Below are 25,590 nucleotides of genomic sequence, written 5' to 3' on the forward strand. Positions count from 1 at the left end.
GGCTAGGCTTGTCTCACCAGGTGTGTGCGTAAGTGTGTCTGCATATCTGAATAAGTCAGCACCCGCGGTGGTTAAGTTAGCGGCTGTGTGTGTGCGAGTGCATACATTTTCTAAAAGTAGAAAGCTGCCTATGGAGGTATGAGACTGTAGGCCGCCCCAAAAGGTAGGTAACTTAATTATGCTGTCTCTTAAGATACCTCGTTCGGGCCAAAAATCAAAGATCGTTCTGCATAAATTCTCTATGGAGAAGGCAATGCTGGAATGCATTGTGGCATGCTCAGTTAAAAAAAAAAAGATATAATATACATTTAACATAATGTATGTATATATAATATTTATAATATATACTCTACCGGTCAAAAGTTTAGGGTCGGTAACATTTTTAATATTGTTGAAAGAAGTCTCTTATGCACTTATTTGATTAAAAAAATCAATAAAAGCAGTACTATTGTAAAATATTATTACAGTACAATTTAAAATAATACAAATAATTTATTCCTGTGATGGCAAGGCTGAATTTTTAGCAGCCATTACTCCAGTCTTCAGTGTCATGATCCTTCAGAATCTAAAATGCTGATTCGGTGCTCAATTGTTATCAATTATTATTGGTGCTCAATTATTAATAAAGGTTATTATTGTCAGTGTGACACTTTTTTAGCATTTTTTTTTATGATAGAAAGAACAGCATTTATTTGAAATAGAAGCCTTTGTATCACTATAAATGTCTTTATGTCACAGTTCGTGGTAGACAACGCAGACGAAGATGAAGAAAAGATAGTCTTTGATAATCCACAGGTATATCCAAACCAAGGCAGAAAAGTACAACATAACATAAGCATATCTACTCGTGTAGGGATAGACAAAACGGATAAAACAAGAGAAACACACATGATCTTAAATACCCAAAGATAACAAGGTACACACACCTGAACAGAATGACAAATAATAAGGTAACCATGACAACAAAGGGTTAGCGGCAGCTTAAATGCATCCCTTTCACTCGTTCATGTATTATGTTTATTATTTATGCATTCATTGATGATTAGTACGGTTTGTATTTGTATTTTTTTATATATTGGCAGCGAGACAACTCAATAGGGTTTGAAAGAGAGTTAATGTTTATGATTATGAGTGTGTATGAGTGTAAATGCATGTTTACATTCAGTTAGACACTGCTTGCAGTCAGTGAGTCAGGACGATAGGCGTATGAGCACTGGTAAGGTTAAGTGGTCCCTCGGGTGTTGTGCAGCCCCTCCGTTACTCACCATAATATGAGTATCCATATGATACCTCATATCTAATATCTGATCACAAATACCGCTAACTAGTGCAGACAGCCCATATTTATACATTACCTATTGCTTTTTTACGTAACATAGGAGGAGGCCGATTCAATTAGAGCCTTCTTGAGTAGAATACAATGCTTATTTATCAGCACATCACAAGGGCCAGAATTGGTGTCTCCGGTGCTGCAATTGATCGCAGTCATGAACTTATTAAAAGGACAATCCCCCTGGAGCAACCTGAGGTTAACAATAGTGATGGCTCATGGTTAACAACAATTGTGTTAGCAATAGTGATGACTCCCTCATCACAGGAACCAAACCAGCAACTGGATGTTTAAAGCTGACCTACATTTTCATTTTATGTTGAGTATGTTTAAAGTCAACATAAAATTAAAATGGACTTACAAAATACTTTCATAATGTGCTCTTGTTGTGTAATATTCACCAATGAATGTCACTGAAAAGTTGGTTGCTCTTACCTAAGAAAGTACTGGGTAAAATAATGTAACTACATGGGTTATTGCAATTACTCTAATAAGTACATAGTATGTACATGGGGAACTGGACTGTAAAATAAAGGACTACCAAATAGTTTGTTTTCGTAATACATTAGCATTCAAAAGTTTGGGGTCAGTAAGATTTAAAAATATATATATTTTTAGCATAAGTCTTTTCTGCTCACCATGATTGCTGCATTTATATTATCAAAAAGACACATATTATTACAATTTAAAATAACTATTTTTACATATTTTACAATTAAGTTTTCTAATTTGATGGCAAAGCCATTACTCCAGTCTTCAGTGTCACGTGATCTTTCGGAAATCATTCTAATATGCTGATTTGGTGCTCAAGAAACATTATTACTGCAGAATATCATATCAATATCAATATCGTATTACTGCAGAAATGAATACTGAATCTCGATGTTCCTGTGTATAACGTATGGAGCAATGCAACCCTCTTATTTGGGATGTAATTCTGGTGAGGGATTTTGGGATAATAGTTTTATTTAGTGCGTGCACATGTAATTCTGTAGTGAATAAATTCCAAGAAGAGAATTTTGGAGCTAATCCAGCCTTAAACCTTTCCTCTATCCCTCTCTTTTTTTCGCTCTCGGTCTCTTTCTTATGCGATCTCTTGCTCTTTTGAAAGCGTGATACATTTTTTGGAGGATTCTGATGAATAGAAAGTTCAAAATAGTATTTTTGTAACATTATAAATGTATTTACAGTCACTTGTGGTCAATTTAATGCATCCTTTCTGAATTAAAGTATTATTTCTTAAATACATTTAAGAAAAATACACTATTTTACATTTTTACACTGATGTAATAATTTGCTCTGCCACTTTATTTAACAGGAGAAGTGGCATGAATGTACAGAGTTACATCTCCAACATTTTTAAACATTATGGAAGTAATATAGGTTGCAAATGCTGTTTTTCATGTTGACATAAACCACTGGATTTTTGATTGTTAAACCTGTATTATGTAAATTCACTTTTAAGTCTTTCTCAAAGTTTCTCCATGATTGGCCCAGAACTGTTAAAACCTGTGAATGGCAAACAGGCTCAATTGTCTCATTAAAGCAAGGACATTTTACTATCTGTATTGATTGTGTTTTGTTCATAAGTGAGTCTTTGTAATAATGACCACTTTGATAATATTAATGATAATGATGAAGGGGTGCTGTGGGGGTACACAACACTAAAAAAACCTTAGGAAACACTGCCCTATGCTAAAAATGACCATGGTGAATGTGCTGCAGGCATGAACACTGACCCTCTATCTCTAGTTTTCCCTCATTTTGTGAGTTTCCAATAGTTTTTCTTCACTGCCCACAAGTCTCCCACCACTAGAGTGTGTTGCAGAATTTAAGAGCTGATGGCTTTGACACAATGACAAGAGAAGAAAATAAACAAAGGGATAAAGAACTAGAGGAGGATTCTCTGTTTCTCTGCCCATCTCTCTCTCTGTCGCTGTCTAATGTTTCAGTTCTGTCAGCTAGCATGTTAATAATGCCATTAAGCCACACATTTGCAGTCCGCACGCTCCCGTGGGTCGACAGATCAAAGATGCAGTGTCTCAGCCACTAACAACAGACAATCTCACACATATCTACATGCTCACACTCTCTCTCTCTCACACACACACACACACACAGCCAACCCTTGCAGAATGCTAAGCACAGCAGCTGAGGAAACAGATTTTCCTGTTGTGCGTCTTTATTTATTTGTTTGCTTGACAGTTAGTTTTGCCGTGCACAACAAAAACCTGTCGTCTCGGGGCAATATTAAATGAGAGCTTTTGGCGGCAGGTGTCGTATTACTGCAGAAATGCATATAGAATCTCGATGTTCCTGTGTATAGCGTATGGAGCAATGCAACCCTCTTATTTGGGATGTAATTCTGGTGAAGGATTTTAGGATAATAGTTTTATTTAGTGCGTGCACATGTAATTCTGTAGTGAATAAATTCTAAGAAGAGAATTTGAAGTTAATCCAGCCTTAAACCTTTCCTCTATCCCTCTCTTTTTTCATATATATATATATATATATATATGTATATGTATATATGTGTGTGTGTGTGTGTGTGTATATATACTGTATGTATTTTCTTTTCTTTTTTTTCTTTTTTTTTTTTGTTAAGCTAAACTTCTTCTGAAAGTCCTCTGAATTATAACTCATGGATTTCAGATAGGAACAAGGCAACACCGTCCCAACGGATCCCGTATCTAACTTGTATGAAATATGAATGTAATTTCCATTCAGTGCCTCCGCCGAGTACGCTGAGATCTTAAATGCCTCTGAGTTTCTTAAATCTGATTTAATATCAATGCTGTGCTTTCCACAGAAGCCTCTGCAGAGGTGAAGTTATGGGCAAATTATGAATTGTTAATTAATGTGCTTTTATTGTTGTCTCTTCCACAGCTCAGAGCCCATGCAGTGGATATTAATGGGAACCAAATGGAGCCTCCTATTGATCTGTTCATTTATGTCATTGACATGAATGACAACAGACCCGAGTTCAAGAACCAGGTCTACAACGGATCAGTCGCTGAATGGTCCAAACCTGGTACGTATCCACAATAAAGGTCATGGTAATGATTATACTCTTGATGATGACAAAGTTGTGATGATTTTTTCAGTTTATAATTTCATTTCTTATGTCATCAAGGAAAATCATTTCTCTCACGACAGCTCTCGGATTGTTTGGCATGGTAATGGGTATGACAGTGTTGATAAGTTTGGTCTTGGTGGAATAGATCTGCTATGCCTGCTGCTGCTGTAGGTTATTGCTGCTGCAGCTTCAAAACAAGTACAGGACTTGCTGCTGTCAATACATACACGACACGCTGCTGTGAGCAAGTATGACGTGTTGCTGCTGTACAATATAGCGTACATGAATTACCCCCAGCAGATCTATACAGGTGGAGCTGGGGAAGGTGGAGGGGGTTCTGAAAGTGCGCTGCACTGCTAAGCAAATGCTAACCACGTATTTTAAGGTTGAGTACGCAAGCTCATTGGCTACTGATACAGCAGGAACCAATCAGCTGTGCCCTGTAGATAACAATGTGATTGCAAGCAGGTTGAGTTAAAGACCTATCAGCCCGCTCCATCTAGAGTTTTATGACAGAACTTTGTATAAGGTAATGATGGATTACATGAATTACAATGCTGGTAATGAAATTGACTGAAATCATCATCACCAGCTTATGGCATCATTTCATATGGAGGTTTAATATACATTCTATTTTTTGTAATAGTATTTGGTTATAATATTTTGAGATCACACACACATCATATAAATATAATGTTGTATTATTTTTTGTACTTTTTTTTATTACTTTTTTGCAGTATTAGTTCATGTTATTAATATTATTATTAAAATTGTTATTTTAATATATTAAGTATATATATAAATCTCATATATAATTAACTTGCTCAAATAGTGCGCTTGCCCAACTACAGAGAAACTAGTAGCCAAACAAATGACCAATCCTGAGTGGCGATGTCACTACACGCACTCTACCAGTACCGTTATATTTCACAGAATTACGGCCTGAAAACTGTATAATCGTGCCGTGCCTAACCAATCTCAAATGGAAATATAACTGGTACCGTTCTTAGAACCGTTTGGCTCAATGGTGGAAAACTGCTAATGAATGATATGTTCAAATGTTGATTGTGGATTTGTGTGCACAGCGGACAATAACAGGATATATGCGCTGATTGTTATTTTTAAGATGCGGTATGAGATTAGGGGGTATGTGTCCGATTATTATTATTATCATGTAATAATTGAGGATGGGAATCTTATGCTTTTCCTTGATGATTAATTGAATACCCCATCTGAATCCCCCCTTCATGTGAACGCTTCTCTGTGCTCTTTGAACCAGCGTTCCCGTTGTGTCTTAACAAACACAGGTTCAGATTCTTCCTTTATTCTCCACCTCTTCGGTTTGTTAGGCCTCAGAGTCGACTGGCTGAGCAGCGAAAGCATAGACTATGAGTCAGATTGGGTCTAACTTTTATAATGTTATGGCCCAAATAGCTTGTCTCTGAGGACAAAACTTTAGTCTTTTATTTTGTTGAGCTCTCCTCAAAGAAAACTTGATTCTCATGGGAATTCATAAACAAAGAGAAAAAAGAGCAGCACAATATTTTCTGTTTCCCTTCAGTAGAGCATGGGTCTGCTCCACGCCAAACAAGCACTGTAAATTATCCATGGAAAACGGATGTGTTACAGGCTGTTCCATTATCCCTCTGCTGTCCATGTTGACATCCTCCATGTTTTATGTGAATTAAATACATGAAGTCCTGGCGAATTTAAGCTAAACTCCGCTCTCGTCCCTCGTGAGACCACAGCTAATCTCATTGCCTTGAAAATGGCCATGCCAATATTGCCCGTTGATCTTCTGTGATCACAAGGATTTAATCACAGCAGATGTTTTGTATATTTTAAACGTGAACGTTGAAGGAACATGTTTATCAGTTTAACTCACCAAGGGAAGCTTAGACCAAACAGATGCTCATATCAGAGTGTCTCTGAAGTATTACAGCGGATTTTCCATCAGCCCCTGCACTACAGGCCACGTTCAAAGAGGAGCATGCAGGGAAGTGTCCTTATCACCAGCCACAGATGTATGTGAACTTATCAGATCAATTCAGCTGAGAGATCCAACTTTAAATGATACATTACTGATTTCAGTGCCAACGTAATACCTATTTGGAGGTGTAGACACACAGAGTAATTGAATTGTGTTTGTTGCTGCCTAAACACAAGTAATCACCCAATTACTACGCATTTAGAAGACTGATCCAATTTAAGTTTAATCCAATTCATCGGTGATTCAGACCTGGATCAAATTAAACTGTTTAGTGTGAATCCAGCCTTTTTTTTTTCTTTTTTTTTTTCATGAGTGCTGATGCATTGGCATGACTGCAAACTAAAAAGTGTAGTAAAAAGTAAGTTAATATTATTTTGCGCTTCATGTCAAGTCAATTAAGCTTTTATTTTCATAAAAAAATTTGTGTACATGTGAAAATGAAATTGTGGTTCTCTTACAGATCCTGGAGGTAATTTTACATAAAACTATTTTAAATTTTAATGTTGACTTTCTTAATTCATGTTTCTGGTCTTATTTTGAAAGATTAATTCCAAAGAAAATTGAATGACATTCACCAATGTCTGTTTTTTATTTATTTATGTATTACTAAGGCTGGCATAGACTAGTAGGGTAGTCGACTACCTCAACCGCTTTCTTAACACATAATACATAATACAGATGTAATTGTTGCAAACGTTAGGCTGTCAATTAATAAACACTTGTTGACACAAACTATATATTTTTTTTTTTAACAGTAACATAAACCACGAGTACTCGAGTAGTTGACAAGTAACCGACTAGCAAAAATCAGTAGTTATTACAAGACAAACATTGGTGCATGTTTTCCCATTTTCTTTCAAGATTCTTTTTAGGCCGAAGTTCTATCCTACATTTTGTCTCCATTTAACTATTTGCTCTAAAATACTTTTTATTATGATAGTAAAATGTGTCGCGGCATAATATATGGAAATCGTGAGATAATATTACAACACCAGAACAGAACATGGGCATTCAGAGAGAAATATACATTTTGGTTCAGATAAAGTGATGTGGATATTGTGGAATGGATGTTTGCAGTGTATTAAAGTTTAGTATTCTGTAAGGAGGAACAGAATATTCACAGTCCAGACTATAGCAATATAAATATTTGTATTTTTTTCGGACTTATCCTGTTTTAGTAACAATCTATGAAGCAGTTAAGGCTGTTCACACATTCTCAAAGACATAGAAAGTTTTCTTGTACTTTTCATAATAATGAACCATAATTTTCACTTTTTTTCCTCAATACCCTGTAGAAAATTTGCATGCCAAAAAGTCAGCTGCACCACGCAATGATACTGTTCAGAAAACTCGTGTTTGCGAGCTTGAGGAACTGCTCTAGCCAATTATCCGTTGAAATGATTTCTCCAAACTATTCTGTTGTTTTGCATTTCACTGGCCTCAAAAATCAACATTGATCCTGCCTCGTACTTTAGTCACATGTATCCTTGTTTACTTTCCTTTCTGTTCTCCTGCCTAAATAACCAGTGACAAGGGGATATTTTCGCTGTCTGTTGCAGATAAAAACAAGCCACACCAAAAGAGCGGCACGGTTAGAAAATGTAGTTTTCACACTTCCAGCTCACACAACCGATAAGGAAATGTGCTAACAGTGGATGATAGGATGCTACTCAACACTCAGCCTCAGACAGCTGGCTATAGGGGTTAATTAGGCCCTGACGTCCGCACACGAGAGAGAAGAAGAGAGAGCAAAAGTGAGCGCTGAGAGGAGAGAGGAATGTTTCAATCAGTTTAATGGACTTAAAGTAGGCGTCTGCCTCTGGCTCTTTTTTGCAGGAAAAGTCATTTGCCTCTTCATAGTCCTCAAAGGACTCCATATGGCTACGGCCCCGACAAAACAGATTTGCTTTGAAAGGCTCACCGTGAGGGTGGTGTGAGACAGTGCTGAGTGTAATCTGCAGTGGAAAACGGAGTGATAACAGCTTGGAGGACTGGTTTAGTCTGGCTAGCAGCTTGTCTCGGATGGACAGCCATGTATAGAGAGCTTTTATGTCGTATTTTCAATGTAAGCACGTTGTGATCCAGCCGTACCGTAAGCAAGTGAAAATTGCGACTGAGTGGCGGCGGGGTTCGAGAAGAATACTTATTTTCACATCAGACAGCCTTGAAATGGGAAAAGATTGAAAAGAATAGGTTTTTTTTAACCAAGCTGGCGCTGCAAGGGTCGGTTTCCATTCAGTTTCAGTTTCAGTTTCAGTTTAGTTTATTTATCCCTTAGGAAATTAGTTTTGCACAGGTGCCACACATCACATAAACACAAGAACGCACAAGTAGACAAGTTAAAAAAGGCAAATGGTTACAGACTATTCAACATTAAAATAGCAGTTGGTATAAATGAGTTTTTGAACCTCTTGGTGAGTTTTGAACACACACACACACACACACACACACACACACACACCCCATTGCTCTATATCTACGGCCTGATGGGAGCATAACAAACTCTTTGTGAGTTACGCATTATCATCATCCACATTCAATCTTAAATTAAATTTGTTAAGTTCATTCGCTAAACACACATTAGATGTATGCCCATTTAAATATATCACAGTTCTATTACTTTCCTGTAAACCTGTCATTAATTTAATTCCATCCCAAACCGCCTTTTGATCAGCATTTCAGTATATGTGTTCTATTTTTTCTTTGTAATTATGTTTTGCCTTCACAATAGCTGCTCCTACTTCCTTCCTAATAATAGAATAAGCAACTTTATCAACACTTTTTTTTCCAATTCTGCATTAAACCAGGGCTTATTATTTGAATGCCGGTTAATAACCTTAGTATCAATCACATTATCAACACAGAATGAAATATAACTACACACCACATCAGTCCACGATGCTTGAAAAACAGACCAGTCCATACACTCAAAGGCCAATATACCATCCTCATTCCATACCATGATTCTGTGCCTCTCCTTTGCAGCACAGTCTTATATGTTGGGAACAGGTGCACCACACTGTGGTCAGAGGAGCCCAATCGGTTTCCATTCTCAGGCTGGTTATGTTAAACTTGTTAAAACTAATGACTCCCCAATTTCTTATATACCTGTGAAAGAGAGAGGCTGCCGACCAGCATGCGTCTAATGAAAGGAGGAATTTTGAGCTTCAGTGGTTTAAGTCGAAAAGCAATTACAGCATTGAATTAGTTTTCAAATTAAAAAGCAATTGAAAAGGCCCAGGGGTTAACTGTTTCCTGCATGGTCATCTCTCTCACTTTTACACATAAAGAGCATTTAATCCCGTTACAGAATGGCACTCATTGAAAATTGAAGGCGACAGAGTTGACATGCAACTCTTTTGTCTTCTTCATCCCTCCACATGTGCTCGCTCACTCTCTGGTTGTTCAAAAATTGATGTAGCCCTATCAGAAGAGGGCTTAATTGTTTTTCTTCTCCCTTCGCTCATTTCTTCCTTTTCCTCTTTCTCATGGGGCGTAGTGACAGATTCTGCTCTGAAACTTAATGAACTTTGAAATAGAACTCTCAGCCACAATTATCCCCTCGTAGGTGTGTTGTCACAAAATGATGACACTATCTCCGCACAATTACAGCTGGGCTGGATAAACCTGCGAACGCGCGAGGTTTCGCGCAAAGCTCAACGTGTGGCCGCTCCCCTCGGACCGGCTTTCTGGGTCAGCGGGGCCATTAATATTAAATGACAGAAGTGACGGGAACACAGGAGCGACGGAATGACATTAACACGGAATGACAGGGTGACATTTTGCCCACGTCGCAAGGAGGTTTATCCTCTGTTTCCTCTATTTCGAGGCCCCTAATTGCTCACTCACATTTGAGATGGTGTGAGACAAGCTCTCAGAAATCGATAAACATTTTTAGGGGACTAATGGCCAGACGGACCCCCAGCCGCATCATCCGGCACCTGACGCCTCACGCTCACGCAAACATATTTCACACTGTTGATTGCTGTTTTTAAACATGCGACTTATAGAGGCAATATTATAACTTAATATTAAGTTATATTAGAAATATTATAACAAATAGAGGCAAGAGAAGAGGCTTTTAAAGTTTTAAAGGCACACAATTTGTTTTGTTTTTTGTTTTTTTTAGCCAAGACATAATTATTCATTTTAAACTCACCACTCTGATTGCAATGGCATATAATCAAACAATGAAAATTTAATTTTAGTTGATGATTATGCCTAAAAAAATTAAAATGTGTGTCAAAACAAAATAAACATTTTTAAAAATGTAGAGACAAATATGAACAAAATAAATCATGATGTTGTGTGTGTCTTACGGCAACAGCATATATTGATGATATGAAATACATATTCTCACATAACATATCAAGTTCACCTATAAAAATTTAATATAGAAAGATTTTTTATATATATATGTATATATGAACATTATCATATAATTAAAGGTATAGTGGAGGATTTTTTACTTCCGGGTGGATCACCTATACTGTTGGTCCTCCTAATTGTCAATCATTCTGGTGAATCAATCAAACTTATTCAAAAAGTGGAGAGGGCGGGTCTTATCTAAAATTCGGAAAGATCCTCCACTATACCTTTAATGTATACATTTATAATGTATTTAATTTATAATCAATTAATTTACATATCATTATTAATTTAACATTTGAATTTGAATTAAATATTGAATGGGGTGGGGCTTCAAATAATAACAAATAAGCCTATAAAAAAAATCAAATAATAAAAACTTCAACAGACATTTTTATCAGTAATTTTGTTTCGAGTTTGACACTGCCCTCACAGGACTGATTGATAACGAATGTGATGGAGGTGAGAGAGGCAGACGGACCCTCATTAACTGAGCAGATTTTGTATGGAGAGCAGAATCAGGGATGATGAAGAAGAGACAGCTTAGGTGAGAAAGGCCGCGTAATCAGATGTGACGTCTGGACATTGCTCTGACACCGGGTGCACCACACACATTTTTTAATCACCAATCAAATAGCCACCGCTTGTGCGTGTTTTTTCTTAGCGACTCGGACAAAAAAACACAGCTGCTTTGTGACAGAAACTGAGCGATTATGCATGCGCTAGTGTTTTGATTCACGCTTGTTTACCTCTCTTCCTCTGCAGGCACTTCTGTAATGCAGGTTACGGCCTTTGATGCCGACGACAGCACCACGGCGAACGGGCTGGTGCACTATCGCATCCTGAGCCAGACGCCTCACATCCCCATTCCTAACATGTTTACCATTAACGGAGCCACAGGAGAGATCAGTACCATCGCTTCAGGCATCGACAGAGAGGTTAGTCTCATCTTTTGACGTACATGTAAAAGCATGAATGCTTCCAAGAACCCGCTTACCGTTGATTAGTGTGTAATGGGTTTGGCGTTCTCACCTGGTAATGGATTTGAGTGTACGAGTGTGCGTGCTTGCATATCATTCCAAGATTGTTTGTCTTGGCCTCACATTTTTGCCATCATTCTGACAAAATTACTTCTCAGCTATGGTGTGTCTGAGCATACTTGGTGTGGATGGTCCCTAGTCTCCTGTGAACAACGTTCTGAAGAGACACTCTTGCGCTATTACAAACAGTGCTTTTAGAATCAACTTAATGATCAGCCTGTCCTTCAAGCTGTCTGTGACCTTTTCAAGTTGAAGAGCAGCTATTTGCCCTCCCAGAACACACCATCAGAGCAGGACTACAGCTTCAATGACTAGGATGCTGAAAATGCTGCAATTATCGTGGCTGAGTTTCAGTTGGCATACTGTCCTATGTAGTCAGTGGGTTCTAACATAGCTAACAGGAAATGTTCTCAGAACTTCAGCTAACATTCTGACAATGTTCTCTCAAAGTTATATACATGAACAAACGTTCCTCCACAAAAACACTATTTTTACATCATTCATGGAACATTTTTTCTTGTTTTAGTTGGATGTTATTCTTTAATTTAGTTTTTCTACTACTTGTTTTAGAATGTTCAAAGAACATTTAAAGTCCCCCTGTGGTAAAAATCAAGCTTTTAATGTTTATCCATGTGGTGTTTTAATAAGCTTTAAGACAAACCATGTGTAAATTCATGTCAACACCATTGATGAGTATTTTCTCCTTAAAACTGCAGTGAACCAAAGACAGTCTCAAAACCGCGGTTTGAAATCGCTGGTGTTTCTGACGTCAGAAACCATTCATGTCAACGTGTGATCATCAACAAGTGGATCTCTGAGCTGGTGTGAGTGAGTGGGGGCGGGGCTCATTTGCATATTCATAGAACCGCTTATACTAAATGAGGCAAGGGAGTTACATTCACGCTATTTTAAGGCAAGACATTTAAATATGTCATTTTGATTATCAAAGGTGAGTTTTAATGGTTAAAATGATTGACGACAGGGGAACTTTGAAAGTAACATTCACACAATGTTTGCAAAGTAATAAAATGGAATATTCACACAGCCAAGACAAAACTTTTATAAAACATTTATAAAAAACTGGATGTTTTGAATGTTCAGAGAAAATTCTGAAATAACGTTTTCATAACTTAACGAGAACGCTAGCAAAACGTTCTTAGAACATATTTTTGTTAGCTGGGAATGTAGTGGGTCCATAAAAGTATTTTAATTAATACATTATTATTAATATATAAGAATAATATAATTTAAATCTAAATTAAAATGATAAAAATAAACACATACAATCAAGATGTAAACTGACATGGTAGGCTATTTATTTTTTATGTTCCCTCAATAACTATTGTTTTTACTTCAAAACATGCAATTCTATATTACAGAATATAAAAACTTCTGGAATCACAAAATTAATCATTTATATTAAACTAATTAACCTCATTAAATCATTCAATATTTCAATAAAAAATATTTTAAAACAAGCAGTTTTGTCATTATTACAGCGGAAATACCAGAAATAGACTCAACGGGGGCCTTTGAGTCAGAAAGGTTGAAAACTACTGGTCTGATATTTGTTTGGACCCCATTTACTTTCATTTCATCTTTTTCACCAGTTCCTCAAAATCATACAGGTTAGGAACGACATGATTCGAGACGATGCTATGGCAAAAAACTGCTTTTATTATCCTCAAAATGTATCTTGGCACCTAGCATTTTTTCATACTGAATTAAAGTATTTGCTTGATTCCCCTGATAGTGTGTATGCAAATTGGGATTCAGCCTCTGTTTCAATTCTGGGTTTTCTAGCTTGTCCTCTGTTGCGCAAAAGAGTTATGTACATGCTCTCAAGTCTTGTTATACTTAATATTTCCAGCCCCTCCTAGAATTCATTCAGCTAATCACTGGAGTATTCTTAGTGTGTCTGCTTTAGAATGCAGTTGTCTTCATTTTCAATACATGCATACACTCACATACCCACACAAATGAACTCTGTGGGTCATGGGAACAGCTTTCCCATAACTCATCTAAGTCTCAGAGCCTGACCCTTCCCACCAGACGTGTTCCTCACCTTAACCTCTTCATTAATCCCTCTCTCTATCTTGCACACACACACACACTCTCTAACAAACACAAGCGCACACACAGTTGTGTGCTCCTCCTTAACCTCCCTCTGCTCCGCTAATGAGCAGGGTCATTCAGAGGTCCATTCAATTTATCCCAGAATGCTTAAGCGGACCGGCGGGGAAGTCTTTCAACTTCCCCTTTATCTCTCCTTCCTACGTGATCCCTTGCTTTCTCGCCACAGATTCTAGTCTCAATCTCATTAGCGTCATATTAAAATATTCAAACATTTCTAGTTGTAGTAACTGAAGACTGCTTTCTCAGAAGCATTAATTATATGACAAATAGTGCTGTTTGTCAAGTATAATTGATGATGATGATGATGATGGTGGTGATGACGATGATTATTCAAGTGTATCAAGTGTAGCTATTATTAATTACACTTTACTGCCAGGACTATTTGCTATATAAATACTTTTATTTTATAATAGCAATAGTAACCGCAACAACAATAATAATAATAGGAATGATTATTATTATTATTGCGGTTGTTGATGTTGTTGTTATCAGTTATACTTTAGTGCAAAAATTATTTGTTAGAAAATGAATACTTCCATTTTATAACAGTAGGCATTATTATCATCATCATCATCATCATCATCATCATCATGAGATTAGCTATTATCAGATACACTTTAGTGCCAGTAAAGTAGACTAGGAAACTTGGGAAAAGATGCGTTTTAGGAAGCTAAAAACTTTCTGACAATTCTGAAAAGGATAAAAATATTCCTTTATCATAAAGGTCCTTGATGGTACTGAGACCCCTAGAAGACCAGTCACGAAAAACTAGATCAGAACATGATGGTAGAAAATATAAATGGTTCACTATATGGAAGCCAGAGAGCTGAAGGTCTGATTAATCCCAATTTTTTCCTAAATTGAACCCATATTTTAAGAGTATTGGCCACTACTAAACTGCCTGAAACATTTTTACTATTTACAGGAAGCTGAGAGCAAATCATCAAATGAAGGGAGAATTTTGAGGCTGACAATTCCATTCGGGCACAAACAGGATGTTCAGGAACTCTTGAGGAGTTGGTCCAATACAAAAGCTTATTGATATTACAGGCCCAGTAATACTGTTGAAAATTTGGTAAAGCGAGACACCGCTTGGACTTTGGGAGTTCGAGAACCTTTCGCCTTGTCCGTGCACATTTGCCGCCCCACAAAAAAGAGTTAGTTGTCTGATTTAGAATGACAACAAAATGAAATATAAACATTTTGGCAAAATTGTCATTTTAACTAAGTTTATATGACCAATTAGCTATGTTGGAAGAGAGGACCATCTCTCTATATCTACCTTATAAACATAAATTAAAGAATTCTTTTTTTTTTCTAAAGATAGCTGTGACTGACTAAATACTCCTAGATATCTGAATCCTTCCTGAGCCCACATAAAGGGGAAAGGATGTCAGGAAAGCGTCTCAGCTGCTAAATTAATAGGGAACAATTTGCTCTTTTGAAGATTCAATTTGTAACCAGAGAATTTGCCAAATGATTTAGAAATCATGAGGATTGGCGGTAACGATGGAATGGGGTTTGCTATATATAAAAGAAGGTCGTCTACATGAAGGGACAGTTTATAAGAGGTTACGGGTTTACTTTTAATATTAATATTCAAACAATTAAAACAGTTGTTGTTGTATTGTTATTAAATTACCTAATGACCATCAGTGGCTTGTATCAAATCACTGTTAGTGGAGTTTTAAAATAAGCTACGATTTTCCCTTGCTTAAAGGCACACTATGCAAGATTTGTACCTTAATATAACAGCTTTGAAATCATTTCGATGGTAAACCGAAAAATGGAGAAAAATCGATCATAACTCCTGTAAACTATGGAGTGCCGCAGGGATCTGTGTTGGGCCCTCTGTTATTCTCAGTATATATGATGCCACTTGGAAATATTATAAGGAAACATGGAATTAGTTTCCATTGTTATGCTGATGACACTCAAATATATATTTCATCACGGCCAGATGAAAACGCTAAATTATCCAAATTGACAGAGTGTGTTAAAAATATAAAAGGTTGGATGACGCGTAATTTTCTTTTATTAAATCCAGACAAAACAGAGGTACTAATCATCGGCTCAAAAAAACGCCCACAAAACCTCTCGCAATACAACTTTAACATCGTAGGATGTCCTGTTACTTTATCCTCTACAGTAAAAGACCTGGGTGTTATACTCGACTGCAACCTGTCTTTCGAAAATCATATTTCATATGTTACAAAAACTGCCTTTTTCCACCTTAGAAACATTGCTAAGCTACGTAATATGCTATCAGTTTCTGATGCAGAAAAGTTAGTTCATGCATTCATGACCTCGAGACTAGATTACTGTAATGCTTTATTAGCTGGTTGTCCTGCATCCTCAATAAACAAGCTACAGTTAGTCCAGAATGCCGCCGCTAGAGTGCTTACTAGATCAAGAAAATATGATCATATAACACCGATTTTATCATCACTGCATTGGTTACCTATAAAGTTCCGTATTAATTACAAGGTATTGCTACTGACTTATAAAGCCCTAAACGGCTTAGCTCCAGTCTATTTAACGGATCTTCTATCGCACTATAATCCATCGCGCTCTTTAAGATCACTAAATTCAAGGCTTTTGGTCATACCTAGGATATCCAGATCCACCAAAGGAGGGAGAGCATTTTCACATTTAGCTCCAAAACTCTGGAATAGCCTTCCTGATAGTGTTCGTTGCTCAGACTCGCTCTCCCAGTTTAAAACTAGATTAAAGTCGCATCTCTTCAGCCAGGCATTCATATAATATTTTTAATCTTACAGTTCAAATTACAATCCGGCCTCTAGTTCATAAATGCCAGAGGAGAACTGGCCCCCGACTGAGCCTGGGTTCTCCCAAGGTTTTTTTTTTCTCCATTGGGTCACCTGATGGAGTTTTAGGACACCATTAGGTCACTTGATGGAGTTTTTCGGTTCCTTGCCACTGTTGCCTTTGGCTTGCTCAGTTGGGGATATTCTGGGGATATTTAATTTGATTTTATCAATCAATAAATTCCACTAGAAACAAACCTTGTTGTATTATTTTAATTTAATACTGTGAAGCTGCTTTGATACAATCTGTATTGTGAAAAGCGCTATACAAATATACTTGACTAGACTTGACTTAAACGAACTCGTAGTAGGGCGAATCATCCCGATAGCAAAGCAGGGGGGGGCAAAACCAGCAATGCAAGTTTGAGAGGTGGCGCCACACCAAATCTCACGAGAATCACGACTTGCTTTACGGCACGACGTCACACACATCAACAACATATGAAGCAGACTCTATGGAAGACACTAGCTTGCATTTCAGACGTGAATCATGGCGACGAATAAAACGAAGAAAGCGCGGTCGGAAGAGTGCAGAGACGGCTCTGCTTGAGACGGTAACGTTACTCCACAGCGACTCTAGGGGTCGCTGTTTGAGAAAAACAGAAACTGCATAGTGTGCCTTTAAGGGGGTTTTTGCACTACAGTTCTATTATAGCCGTCATCATTATTCCTTTGGCATCTTGTTTCACTTGGCGCATAAAGTTCTCTACCGTTCATGCCGCGTTAGATGACGTTTGCTGTCATCTCAAGATTTGCTATTTTCTCTCTGACAAGTTATCATAAGTCTATACCTGGAGCAGTGACTCCTGCTAATCCAATGACTAAGACAGACTGAGAAGGTCTCTTCAGGAGCATGAATGTGGGTCGTGGTGCCTACTGCAGGCAGATAATCTGTCCTCCTCTCAGGACCAGAGAACGACCCTCATTAATCTAACGCTCTCTTCCACCTGTGCTCTCTAATTAGAACTAGGACAGTCTTATGTGTTTACAAAGCCACATCGCAAATGGAACATTTGGAAGATTTTCAACAGTGAAGACGTTGTTGGACGAGACTGAAAGGAACGGTTCACCCAAAAATGGAAATTCTGTCATTATTTACTCACCCGCATGTCGTTCCAAACCCACGTAACTTTTTCTTCCATGAAACACAAAAGATGATGTTGTTGGACAGAATGTCCAAGCTTCTGTTTTCCATACAGTGATGGTGGATGGTGATTTATACTAACAAGCTCCAAAAAAAGAAGAAAAAAGTAAAAGCTTTCTAATTTTCACAGATATAAATGATTACTACAGGCTTGGAACAACATGGGGTTGAGTAATACCAAAAGGGGCTGAGTAAATGATGACAGCATTTAGTATTTGTGAGAACTATCGCATTTAGTATTTGTGTGAGTTATACATACACTGTACACGACCGTTCAAAACTTTTATTCAGCAAAGATGCATTCAATTGATCAAAAGCGGCAGTGAAGACATTGTTAATGTTACAAAAGATTTATATTTCAAACAAATGCTGTTCTTTTGAATTTTATACTCATCACAGTATCCTGCAAAAAAAAAGCACTGTTTTCAACATTGATAATAATGAAATGTTTCTTGAGCCGGAAATCGGCATATTAGAATGATATCTGAAGGATCATGTGACACTGAAGACTAAATTCCTTTTTAGAAAACAGTTATTTTAAATTATAATCATATTTAACAATAGTAATGCTCTGTATTTGTTTGTTTTTTTTGGCTGAGGGTTGAGGGGAAAAAAACACATCTTTTGTCCCTTACTTTTTGGTTGCGTTGTGAGCATTTGCAGCACATGTGTTGCAAACTGATGAAGATGTTTTCTTAAAACTTAAGTTTTCTTCAGTCGCAGCACGTCGGCCACCAACTGCGTCAAATATTATGGAAAACAGTAATATTGTTAAATAAACTAAGGCATTGCTGTTTGTATGTCCACTTAGTGTTTCGATTAGTGGTCTTACCTGAATATGCTCTCCCATTTCAATGTTGTACACAACAGGCGGCGCATGGGAGATGGCCAGCTGTCTACACACACATATACCCATCCTAACATTTACCTCTCTCCATTTCCATCTGTCTCCTTCACACACACATTTTCCCATCAGGAGCGCAATCCTCCACCATCAGTACCTGTAGACTAATTGGAATATTTATGCAGTAATTAGTGGGTTGAAGAAGCCTGGTGCAGTTGCTTGCAATGGTGTGAGTTCACATTCACTTTAATGTCACACACATCTGATAAGGTCTGAATACCAATTACCCTCTCACACCGAGACCCCATCACCTCTACACACCTCTTAACCTGCTTGCCATCACCTGTCTGATTACAGCAGCTAACAAGCAGCCCCTCTCCCCGTCTTTCTGCACTGCATATGCCTTTTACTGCAACTGTCATCTTGTATTATGCCCCTCATGGCAAATATGTCCATCTTATGCACTTTACAAGCAGCCTTCCCCGTTTCTGTCTCTTTCCTCTTTAATAGCATGAATCTATAATATCATACAGGAATTAAATGGAATTGGTTGTGTGTGTTTTAATGGGTTTAGGAAAGGCATAATTCTGCAGATAGAAGTTCAAATGAATCATTTATTCACCCTCATGACATTCCAAACCCCTTAAGGCTTATTTTCCTCTGTGGAGCACAAAAGGAGAAGTTTGGAAGAATGTTCATGCTCTTTTCTATGCAATGAAGGTGGAACTGTCAAGTTCCAAACGGACAAAAAGCATTCGCCAAAATAAAAGTTTGATGGTTTAATGTTTGAGAATGAACAGTGTGCGACAGGCATAAATATTGGTATTGTAATTTTACTGTTGTGCTGTTTTTATTTATTTTATTTTATTTTATAATGCACTATTACAATAATAATGTTTCTTATTTTGTTTAATAGTATTTCTTTATTAATAATAATAATGGTCACATTTTAGATTAGAGTTCCAGTTCTCACTATTAACTATGACTTTTGCCAATTCCAAGTCTTTTGAAGTCATTTGATTGCTTTGTGTGAGGAATAGACTGAAATGTAAGTAAATTGCTTGGAAAAGAGTCCAATATATCTACTTATTTAGTATTTTTTTAATTATTAGCATTAGCCGATAAGTTTTTCTGTTCAGCCGATAAGGACTCTTTATTTTTACCATCAAAAAAATCTATATAGGTTGACCACTAGAAAAGAGCAGCTTGGACAATCTGTTATAAACCTCTCCTTTTGTGTTCCACAAAAGACAGAAAGACATACAATTTAAGATAAGAGGATGAGTAATGATGGATGTGAGTGATGGAATTTGAATTTATACCTGAACTATCCCTTTAAATCCCATGGTTCTGTTTAACTTAATGTAGCATAAATGTTCTTTTCATTTGTCAGATGTCATGATGTATCATAATGTTAAGTCACGGATTTGAATCACATAAAATCAAAGCGCTTAAATGTTCTGCAGTGGCAGCGCTGTATCTTTTGTCTCTGTGTGTGTGTGTGTGTGTGTGTGTGTGTGTGTGTGTGTGTTAAAAGCCCTGCATGTCTGTCTCAGCAGCTCTGTGAATCTGTTCGAGCCAGATTGTCCAGGCTGTTGCTTTTCATTACCTGTCTCTTGTCTCTGCCAGAGGCCATGTGGTCCGTGTGCGCGTGTGCGCGTGTGTGTGTGTGTGCACGCTTGCCTAGTTGTGTCAGGTCTGGGTTAGAACGTGTCCACTCTGCCTCGCCTGATTATGGAATCGATCAGTGTGAAGTGTGTGTGTCCCAGTCATTCCCAGATGATCCAAAGCTTCCTGTATGTGGGAGATGAGGAGAATCATAACTTCTGGTTGCACTCTCTCTCCACTTTCATCTCCTCCACCGTCGCTTTCCTCCTCACCTTCCCCTTATCACCTCTCCGCTTCCCTTCTCTCCTGAGGGAGCGAGTGATGTGTCGGGGAGAGGTGAGGTCAGGGCCCGTTGGGCTGTGAAATGCTCCTCATAACGGTCGACTCAAGCGTGTGAGAGTCTGTATGGATGAAACTCGTCTCCCGTTGGATCTATCTCAAGTCGCCAAGATTCTGCCAGCTGTCCTGAGGTGTAATCGCTTTACATTCTCTTCAGGACTGGAAATGTGTTTAAGCTGGTCTCTTGGTGTCACGTTCCCTTCCCCGCAGCCAGCTCTGTATGAAAAGTGTGCGAGATTAATTACACACTGATTTGTTTCTCTTGTTCTCTGCAGAGCATAACCAGAGGAGACAGTATTGATATTTCATTATGGTGTTAATAAAGGTCAGCCGCTATTGAGCTCTCATTAATAGAGCCGAACTGGGCAATATTAACGAGAAGACGCAGGTTTTAATGACTCTCAGTGTGTGTCTGCGGCACTCTGCAGTTCTTTAAGTGCTTTAAAACAGCGAGCCAGTCCCTGACCTGTCTCTTAAATACAACTACCTGAGGGAGAGAGAAATATGAATGGATAGACAGAATGATAGACTGAAAGACTCAGCTTAAACCTGTCCAGTCAGTCAGTTATTATAAAGTTTTTGTAAGAAGTTGCCCATTAAGGAAACTGGTTTCAAGACAGGCTTCCAGGCATCACAAGACTACATCAAATGAGCTAGAACAAATTCAAAGGAGCATTAAAGATAACCAAATGAATATGTATTGACTACATTGAATATTTCCAGGTAGAAATGGTATCAGAACATGAAAAAATGGATATTTACGTAATAATTTTTATTTAATTTTTTTTACTTTGAAGCTTCCACCAACAGCTGAATCATATGCAGAGGATTGTGGGATATCATAGACCGAGAAAGACACAAGACCGAAAAAAGGCATCTTAGTAGACAGGATGCAACTCAAACATTGATTTCAGAAATGTCTTGATACCTTCCTTCTTCCTTCCCTGCAAAAGCAGTTTTTTTTTGTTGTTTTTTTTTATTATAAGAACTTAAGAAGGCATCATAACTAAAATGGAACCTCCTAGGTGACTGATTTGGAATGCTCTTCATAGGCACCCACTCATGTGTCATAAAAAATATCGATCAATAATATTTTTTTTATGGATAATACTTTATATATACAGAACCGTTCAAAAATGTGGGGTTTAGTAAAAACAAAAATTCCAAGGATGCATTAAATTGATCAAAAGTGACAATGAAGACATTTATTATGTTACAAAAGATTTATATTTCAAATAAACACTTTTCATTTGAACTTTCTATGAATCAAATAACCCTTAAAAAAAAAAATATATATATATATATATATAACATTATTGATAATCATAAATGTTTCTTGAGCAGCAAATCAGCATATTAGAATGATTTCTGAAGGATCAATCTGACACTGAAAGACTGGAGTAATGGATGCTGAAAATTCAGCTTTGCATCACAGGAATAAATTACATTTTAAAATATATTCAAATAGAAAACAATACTATGCAGTAATACGTTTTTACTGTATTTTTGATCAAATAAATGCAGCCTGGGTGAGCATAAGAGACATCATTCAAAAACGTCATATCTTGGAAGAAAATATCTTAGAAGGCAACGTAATTATGCTGCCTATGTAGGCAGTGCTATGCCAGAACGTCAGTGAAGGCGTTTCCCCGCAATGTTTAGTTCTGATCAAATTTATGTCCCATGTTCAGTCATCTCCTAAAACAAAAGGAAGCCATCACAGTAAACCCATCAGCATCTCCAGCAAGGTCTTGTGAGGGTATCCATTGCTTTACAGCAGCAGTCAGCCACCTCCCTCCAAGACACCCGTCCCCCAGACCTGTCTCAGTGGGACACTGACTCGTCCTTGACTCCCCCTATACTTCCTGTCTGCAACAACAGAAGGCTTTCGGCCAACCGGATTAAATTCGGCTGGAGCTGAAAGAGGCAGAGGAGAGGCTTTGGCTCAGGCTCAGCTCTCTGTCTCCTCCCAGTGTGGACTAACTGGAGTCAGATTCACCCGAGCATGGACAGGGGCACAGCTTCAGATCTGTGCCCAAAGGAATGTTGGCCATGCAACAACAAACACTTCGATGTGTGCGTGCGCTCGCATGTTTCTATCCATCTGTTGCCCTCGCAACCCCTGCTTTTCATCCGCGGTTACAAATACTGTAGGCTGGTTCATGTCCGTTGATGGAGAGTTGTTTTTGCGCACTGATTATCTGTGTGCGTATGCGTGTGGGTGTGTATTTTTCCATAAATACAAAGTATAAAAGCAGAACAAAGCTCACAGTAGCCTCTTGTCCTAATTAACAGAAAAGCCTGCACACAAGCAGACAGACAGATGTATCCCCAGACAAACACAAAGAGCTGCCATTCCCCAAATATACAGTCTCAAAGTCTTTGTAAGATGGCTTTGTTCAGGCTTAGATGCCAAACTTCTAGACCAGAGATGCCCAAACCAGGGCCCGCGAGCCAAAGTTGGCCCGTGATGACCTTTGATTTGGCCCGCCATGCCATGAGAGGAGAAATAGAGCCTATAGGAAAAAAATAAAAACATGTCATTGAAGTAGACTTGTGCCGGCATTCGGTTCTACTGTTTATCGCTGCAATTAATATGCACAATATTGTTACTTTATGGGCTGTTTAACGCCAGTTGTGTGCCCCATCTGACTGAGAACAAGAGTGTAAACAAAACCCATAATGAGAAGTATGTCTGAAGGCGTACCGTTTACGACTATAGGGGTGAAAAAAATGATCTATCTAATGATGAAAGTGCATTATAATCTTTTATGTGTATTATTATTACAAAGGGCGTCTCAGCGGCCACAACAAACGCGGAGCATGCGAGATTGAGGAAACAAATGCACACTTTAAATGAAGAAAAATCATGCTGCTAAGTTTAATTTCTACATTGTATCCAGAAATGTGTCCATACATTTTTTTAACAAAGTTCATTTTTGTTTTCTTCCCCATGCAGTTGCGATATATTATGCATATGCGGGAATATTTGGAGGATATACACTGTGCTGTAACTTCATTATATGTTATAATACTATAATGTACAATCAGAAACAAAATAAACCCTGACAAGGTGCAACAATATTACAGTAATGATAATACTGAACCGATGTTTTTTCTTTTCTTTTTTTTTTCAATGCAATCAATAAATGAAAGCAAGATGGCACCAGTGCATTTGTATGAATCAAGATACAGCATTGTCATGGACAACAGTGAATAAATGCTGCGATTGACCAATCAGAATAATTTATTATAGAGAGCCATGTAACAAACGCAATTTAGTTATTTCATTAAATGTAATTATCAAGATGTAAGCTTAATTTAAAGATGGTTATTGTTATTTCATTAATAGCATACTTTATATTTTAATCAGTAGATGTTCTGTCACATGAAATGCAAATCTACTTTTTATATTTTTTTATAATTTATAAATCATCATTTATTTGTGGATTAATTCAAGATTGTTTTCTTTTTTTGGCCCTTTTACTTTTGGCCCACAGACCTCGATCAAGTTTGATTTTTGGCCTATTTAAAAAAGTATTAATTAAAATAAAGCTGAAATAAAATATAATTAGATGAAAAGCATACATAATTAAACAGAATTCAGAATTCAGTTTCCTTTGCAACTAATTGAAATGAAATAAGTTAAAGTACTATAATTACAAAAAAATAAAGCTGAATGTAAATATAAAGAACTAAAAGAACTTACAAAAGCACATAAAAAAACTACTAAACCTTGAAACTAAAATGAAAATAAAAGCAAATTATAGTTACAGTATAGTGTAATAAACTATTTTATACTATACTATTTTGGACTACTATACTATTTATACTATTTCATTCAGGACTATTGTATGTATCATTCTACCATGGGATTACCATATAATTTTTGCACAGTCGTTCCCAGAATTATCAGTAAAAAGGAATCAAAAAACTTGGTTTCTTTTTTTTTTTTATTCTAAGAATCCATAAAATCTTTGGATCTGCTGTCCTCATTTACCTGTGTGTGTGTGTGTGTCTTCAGTTGATTGATATGGACATGTTCTGTGTTGTTTCAGAAAGTGCCTCAGTACACCGTCATAGTGCAGGCCACCGATATGGAGGGCAGCCTGAACTTTGGCCTGTCCAACACCGCCACGGCCCTCATTAGCATTACTGACATCAACGACAACCCGCCAGAGCTGGATGCTAAAATGGTGAGTATCCTACAATTTAAACAGAGCATTTACATACCATATAATGTGTTCCAAACCCTAGTGAGCTGCCTATATAACTCATCATACTGTATGTGTACTACATACACAAAGACTCTTCCAGAAGGCCGGAATTCAAAATGATGATTATAAATTAACCTGTATTTCATTCATTACTGAAAAGTGTCCATTAAAAATACTTTAAAAATACAGGTGAATAGGGTAAAAACTTAGATGTAGATATCACCATACCCCAGTTAATTACATTAATAATCGCAAACATTTCTTTGCATTTGAAGTTTTCTGAAATGTTATGGCTAAACATGCAGATACATTGAATTTCTAATTAAATCACTGATTTGCATACATTTCCAGAACAGAAATCTGAACATTGAATAAAGCCAGGTTCAACATTCTTGTTGACATATTAGTCAAAGGTTTTATAGAGGAGATTCCTTTTTATCCATAAAGCAAAAAAATAAAAAATAAAAAACTGTCAACAGCTAGAAAAAAAATTACCATGTTTTTAGGATTGAAATGTTGTATAAAAATCAGACAAATATAAATAAACACATCTGTAAAAACCTTAAAATATAGATAAAAACCAATGCTTTGGTCAGATTACCTTACCCATTTTTGTGCATATTATAGTATCATTCTACTAACATCAAATTCTATGGAAAACATTTGCAAA

General features: G+C 37.2%; 1 protein-coding gene across 2 annotated transcripts in view; it reads left to right on the top strand.

Moving 5' to 3' along the window:
- cdh4 (cadherin 4, type 1, R-cadherin (retinal)) overlaps window positions 1-25,590 on the top strand; it is a 241,745-nt gene that overhangs the window by 194,567 nt on the left and 21,588 nt on the right. For both annotated transcript variants that reach the window (XM_084394671.1, XM_084394670.1), the window contains exons 7-9: window positions 4,217-4,361; window positions 11,530-11,702; window positions 24,762-24,899. In XM_084394671.1, the coding sequence (XP_084250797.1) occupies window positions 4,217-4,361; window positions 11,530-11,702; window positions 24,762-24,899 (456 nt within the window). The remainder of the gene's footprint in view (window positions 1-4,216; window positions 4,362-11,529; window positions 11,703-24,761; window positions 24,900-25,590) is intronic.

The sequence above is a fragment of the Rutilus rutilus genome (genome assembly GCF_951802725.1).
Source record: "Rutilus rutilus genome assembly, chromosome: 22".
In the NCBI taxonomy this organism is placed as follows: domain Eukaryota; kingdom Metazoa; phylum Chordata; class Actinopteri; order Cypriniformes; family Leuciscidae; genus Rutilus; species Rutilus rutilus.